Below are 6435 nucleotides of genomic sequence, written 5' to 3'. Positions count from 1 at the left end.
ACAAAAAATGAGTAATTTCGAAAGAGAACAAACGTATTTTATATAAGAACAATCGAAAATGAATATTTACGAGTCATTAAGGACGAAAAAATTTTAAAAATTGCATTAGTGGGGCTAACTTGTACATATATTTTTAATATTTTTTTTAAAATAAATAAATGCAGAACAAACAATTATTAACAGTGAACAATCATGAACAAATGATGAACAAACGAATTAATAGAAAATAAATAGAAAACAGGAAAGAAAAATTTTTTTGAGGGGCTAACTTCAGTCACCTTTGACAGTTGATACTAATATGTAAAGCACATTTGACAGTGACAATTTGAGTTGATAAATCCGAGTTTACCTACGTTTACGGTACCGTACCGTTCCTACCTACTAAATTGGAAGGGAATATGTAGTAATATGTACCTATATCATGCAATCAGTTGAAATTGTAATGAAATGAAAAGGTCATAGTCATAGATTATACACTTAATATATTTGTCATAGTTCCATGAAATCCGTACAAAAACGCGTGTCGTACCATTTTGTTTAATAACATTTTGTTTAAATTAACAACACGCAAACTCGTGAAATTTAAATAAATATTGCCGATTCACCAAATATCGTATATTAGATGTCCTCTACTATACAATAACAAACTCGGTTTTAGAGTTTAGAGTATTATATTAATTCGTGGAATATTACCAATTGCGAAATGTGTAAATTGTGAAAAAGACTGTTTTCAAACGAGACTACGACAAACGTATTTTGTTCCCCTTCGTTGAAACTTGTTTATAAACTTACATGAACTTTTTTTTTCGACTTAGTGCTGTGTCTATATTTAATCGTGTTCGCAAAAAATTGCACAGTCTTCATATAACTTTAAATCTGTTTCGGGTTCAGTCGGTTAATATGGGTTTGCTAACTGAAGGTAGCCCACTGTCTTGGGAGGAAACTAAAGCTTTGGCAGAGCACGTACGACAACATGGTGTAGAACAATTCATTAATTTGTACAGAAAACTTCAAGATCGCACTGGTGATGTTCTTAAGTGGGGTGATGAGGTTTGTTTTTGTCACAATAATAACACAATCGCAAGACCACTTCCATAAAATCACATTGTAAGGCAAATAAAAAATGTTCAAAAATAATATAAATATTTGTACACAAACATATTTATCGAGTTTACAATTAATTCAACTCATTAATGAAAATTACAAGAAGTTCAATTTGTAAAATTTTAGGTGGAGTATGTGATAGTGAAGTTCGATGATAAGAATGAAAGAGCCACAGTAAGTCTTAGGGCAAATGAGCTATTGCCCAAGTTACAAGAAAAAGAACTTGCAGACCCACAGAGTAAGTTGTTTTTTTATTACACACAAACATTTATGATGCCTTTATTAAACAAAAAATTTTATGAACAACTTTAAATATTGCAATAAATTTGAGACAAAACTCTGGTCATTTATTCATTTAATACAAATTGCACAACTTACCAAGGTTGAGCTCTTAATGCAATAAATTTCACTTAAATGTGAACATAATTTAACCAACTTTTACCCTTGTTGTATGCTAATGGTACTATATCAGAGACTTAGGCAATTACCAATTAGGATAAAGTTTGAATTCAATTCGATTATCAGCTTAAGTATTAACTTATTCATTTTATATAAAACCTACATTATTCATATTAGGTCATTTATTTAATTTAATTTCCATTGATGATACAGATACATTTAAATTCGATTTGAAGATCAATTTACAAAGTAGCAGAATTCTAGATACACTGATGTAGGAAATTCATTTTATAATTTTAGAAATCATATTGAAGTAGTAAATAAGATATTTGACAGAAGCCTTAATTGCCTTAACAACCTTATAGAAATAGCTTTGCATTTTTACAGGTTTTGAACAACAACACTCAGACCTTAGGTCTGTTGAGCTATATATATCACCATCTTGGTGAAAAATTTTGTTCCCTTGAGATTGGCTCTTTGTTGGCTTAACCAAACATTTTTCCCTCTACACAGCAATATGTATTGAATTAAATATTCCATGACTGTGTTTTATTGTAATTTAATAGTGATCACTATGACTTTGCCATTTTCCTTATATAAATAATTGCTGAACATTGATAGTTTTTGTTATGACTAACCCACTTTTGCCTTATGTTGTAAAATATACATAAGAACAAAATTGTAAAATTTTAAATTTATGTGGGCTAGTGAATATTCCATGCTAAATCTGTGATTTGTTGACAAAAAAAAATCTGCATATTTCTAATAGATGGCATAACTGCTGAACAAGTCTATAGTCGTAAAATCTGATCAGGATCATTTGAGCTTTTTCGGAACATATAGGTTTTACTGTATAATTATTGGAAGTAGTTGGCCTCAGGGTATTTAGTTGTTAGTTGTAATGTCACTGGCACAGATTTTTTAGTGCTTAAAGCCAGAACTTTTGTGTCTGCCACAAGTTTTGCTTTTATGAAATACATTTGATGTGATGAAAAGTATGTATTTTTTTAAAGTTATATAGTTATATATTTTGAAACGCCATTATCATTAATCAGGGTATCGGAGTACCTGCTGGGAATCCTGAAAATACCCTAGGAACTGGAAATTTAAAAGCACGGAAGTTGTTGCGTTAGGCCTTTAACTAGAGGAGTCTGTCAGGTTACCCTTTGGAGGGTAAAATCACTTCTGGTTCTGATTCTATAAAAGAAAATACAAGATATTTTAATGCAGGTGTTAATTGAGATATGCTTGTTTTCAAAGCCATTGCGAGAATTTAATCCAGTTCACTCGACCTATGGATGTCTTTGTAATGGAATTATGCATTTTTTTATAAAATAATAATGCCCTTCTTGAGAACAAATAGATAGGAGACTAGCGATATATTTTAGCTAAATGGTAAAAATGAATGGTTAATAATGATTACAGATGTAAAATCCCTATGGCGGCCGGAGTATGGAGGCTACATGGTAGAGGGTACCCCAGGAAAGCCATATGGAGGACTTTTAGCACATTTCAACATTGTGGAAGCCAATATGCAGTATCGCCGAGCCGAAGCCAGCGCTCTGTTGCAGGATGGTGAAGTTATAATGAGTATAACTAACTTTCCTAGGTGAATAATTTGTGTAAAATAATCTAATAGGTCTATTTAGGTAGATAGGTCATCGTTTTTGTCATTTCTGTAATTTCAGGTACTTAGAATTAGGCTTAGTCTTATTTTACTGATTTATAAAATCCTTTTTAGATTGGGTTGTCCAAACTTCACAAGTCCACCTTACAAACCAACTCCTAATGAAGGCGTTACCAGATCTCATTATTTCCCAGACGAGGGAATATATCAAGGACATCCAAGATTTAAGACTCTGACTTCAAATATAAGACTGAGAAGAGGCGAAAAGGTTGCTATAAATATACCAGGTGCTATTTTGTACTATTTAATACACTACATTAAAATAGATATATGAGAAATTAGTAATGTTTTAATATTTCAGTGTTTCGTGATGTAAATACAAAGATACCAGTGGATAACTCTCATACACTTGAGCCGGATGCTGCAAAGCCAGATTGCGTGTATATGGACGCAATGGGCTTCGGTATGGGCTGTTGCTGTTTGCAACTCACCTTTCAAGCATGTTGCATTACCGAGGCACGCACTCTGTACGATCAGCTAGCCCCTTTATGTCCAATAATGGTATGCCTTTATCAATTTTTATAGTATTTTTCTTAGATATCTACACTAATAATAAAAACTCTTTTAGAAAATACCTTGTTGAAAAAACACAAGAAAGAGTATAATGTTCAATTGTAAATACGTGTTACGACAAATGTCAACAACTGCGGTGCCTCCGGTTTTTTTATTGCCCTTATATAGACAGACGAGCATACGGCTTTTTTTATAATCAAAAAAGATTTATTACATATAGCTGTGTATAATTTATTTGTCTTTATTATTATTTTATGACTATTAGTAAATATCAGTAAAGAGAGTGTGGTTTTACTGTCATTGATGTTACCGCACATGTTCTGGTGTTAAGTGGTTTTTTGGAGCCCATAGATATCACAACGTGCATGCCGCCATTCACAATCTCAATAACATTATTTAACGCCTATTCCACTAACTTGTATACGACAGCGAAATGTTACGTGCATTTTGCGTTTGAAACATTTTGAACTTTCACTAAGTCATGGTAGTAAAATGAAATGTCACATTAGTGAACGTTTAACTTAATATCTTCAACATAAAATATATTAAATGTCTTTTTAAATTTTTCATTTAGTTGGCGTTATCGGCAGCGTCGCCCATATACCGTGGCTACCTCACCGACGTGGATTGTCGTTGGAACGTAATTTCTGCATCTGTGGACTGCCGCACGCGCGAGGAGAGAGGCCTCGAGCCGCTCAAGAACAATAAGTTTCGAATCCAAAAGTCACGCTATGATTCAATCGATTCCTATCTCTCACCACAAAATGAAAAGTGAGTTTTTTTTTTAATAATTTTAAATTTAGATTTTGTTTTACATTTTATTATTGTTCTTCCTTCACAGTGGAAGGCGTCAAAATGTGGGTGCTTTTTATTTACACAAAGTTTCACAGAAACCCAACATCCTTTTAGTTGGACCACAAAAAAAAAAAGAACGGTGATCACACTTACACGAACGAACCACCACGAACGCTTCGAATTTTTAAATATTCGTGAAATTAGTTAATCTAGCGAAAATTTGAAATTGCTATTGGTTGACGTTGATCAACGTCGCTCATCCGCGAGTCATCGTACTCATTGACGGGTAGAATAGACTCTTAAAACACAAATGAGACTTCAATCTCATGCCTCAACGCGACATGTCTGGGCTCGATTGGTTCGTACATTGACCTAGTTTAATAATAATAAAATATAATAAAAATGACGGAGGCTTAAGCAGTTTAGAGATATGTATTTAGTTGATTATAATCTTTAGTCCCGCAATGCGGACGGTTGACAATCGCTCTTAACACCTTAATGTTTAATAACCAGATACAACGACATTCCAATCGTGCACGACCAGAACATCTACAAGCGACTCCGCGAGGGAGGAATCGACCACCCCCTCGCCCTGCACGTGGCACATCTCTTCATACGAGACACCGTCTCTCTCTTCTCTGAAAAAGTTCACCAGGATGACGAAAACGATACTGATCATTTTGAGGTTAGTTTTTTTTTATGGTCAAATTGTAGATAAGCGCTGCGTTGTCAGAGACAGTTACGTCAAATCGGAAGGCCATGGAGCTATCCATGATGACTCCCAAATACCTGGTTATCAGTTCAGTGTATCATCTGTCCAAAGAGTATGAACGGTGCGTTTTCTGCGTCTCAAACGATAGGAGATTCTTATGGAGCTTTGAAAAAGCATTAAGCATATAAGTTAATTATTTTATAAACGTTATTTTTAAATACTTGTCAAAATGGTTTCCATATTTGTATTGCCATAGATAGATACTAGAACTGCTGTAGGAAGTTGAGAGCGGTAAACTGATTGTTAGGACGGATTTGTTAATAAAACCTCGGAGCACTTTTATCCGCATGTATTATTTATGATCATTCAGGGGGAAGAGAGGGAAGGGTACAATTGTCTTACCAACTTAAAAATAATTAAGTTTTAATACATAACATATTGGATAGAAAAGCCAACAATGGCCCACCTAGTATAGAGTGCTTACCACAACAAGTATATGTAGCAACACCGGTTCGAAATTCAACTTTCATTTTATTGTCCTGACATAAGAAAAAATTTATCGATCGGACCGTCGAAGTAAATGTTTTCTTAAATATTAAGTAATGATTTAATCAATTTTAATGCGCATCAGAAATATATAGAAAGGAGGCACTGGACTGCGCAGACACATAATGCACTCAGTTAACAATGATGGAAAAAATGTATTTGGTCTAACTTTACGCGAATGCACATTATTTCATTTTTTTTTTTTTTTTTTTTATTAAACTGTATACCAATTAATTGATCCTTCAGGATTTTTAATTGTTTTTTTTTCACGATTAAATCCGCGTAGAAAGTTGAGGCATTATAGTTGACGCATGCGCAGTACACATATTTTGCATACATTTATTCAACTAATACAAATAGTTAATTAAACAAAAAATGAGTAATTTCGAAAGAGAACAAACGTATTTTATATAAGAACAATCGAAAATGAATATTTACGAGTCATTAAGGACGAAAAAATTTTAAAAATTGCATTAGTGGGGCTAACTTGTACATATATTTTTAATATTTTTTTTAAAATAAATAAATGCAGAACAAACAATTATTAACAGTGAACAATCATGAACAAATGATGAACAAACGAATTAATAGAAAATAAATAGAAAACAGGAAAGAAAAATTTTTTTGAGGGGCTAACTTCAGTCACCTTTGACAGTTGATACTAATATGTAAAGCACAT

General features: G+C 33.0%; 1 protein-coding gene across 1 annotated transcript; it reads left to right on the top strand.

The window, feature by feature from the left end:
- Positions 1 to 324: 324 nt before the first annotated feature.
- LOC149501470 (glutamate--cysteine ligase-like) lies at positions 325 to 6355 on the top strand. The gene is made up of 7 exons (XM_089733009.1): positions 325 to 1050; positions 1231 to 1342; positions 2929 to 3112; positions 3245 to 3417; positions 3492 to 3691; positions 4278 to 4474; positions 5012 to 6355. The coding sequence occupies exons 1-7, from the start codon at positions 793 to 795 to the stop codon at positions 5214 to 5216; spliced, it is 1329 nt and encodes a 442-aa protein (XP_089589135.1). The 5' UTR covers positions 325 to 792; the 3' UTR covers positions 5217 to 6355.
- The last annotated feature ends 80 nt before the right edge of the window (positions 6356 to 6435 follow it).

This window comes from Bombyx mandarina, chromosome 15 (assembly GCF_030267445.1).
Source record: "Bombyx mandarina strain Sakado chromosome 15, ASM3026744v2".
In the NCBI taxonomy this organism is placed as follows: domain Eukaryota; kingdom Metazoa; phylum Arthropoda; class Insecta; order Lepidoptera; family Bombycidae; genus Bombyx; species Bombyx mandarina.
This window is presented reverse-complemented; position numbering and strand designations above follow the sequence as displayed.

What these genes read in the sequence shown, in the direction of transcription:
- LOC149501470 (XM_089733009.1), top strand. Translation starts at nt 793, where the DNA reads ATGAACTTTTTTTTTCGACTTAGTGCTGTGTCTATATTTAATCGTGTT. An exon ending in TTCTTAAGTGGGGTGATGAG is followed by an intron (nt 1,051 to 1,230) that starts GTTTGTTTTTGT and finishes GTAAAATTTTAG; the next exon opens with GTGGAGTATGTGATAGTGAA. An exon ending in CCCCTTTATGTCCAATAATG is followed by an intron (nt 3,692 to 4,277) that starts GTATGCCTTTAT and finishes TTTTTCATTTAG; the next exon opens with TTGGCGTTATCGGCAGCGTC.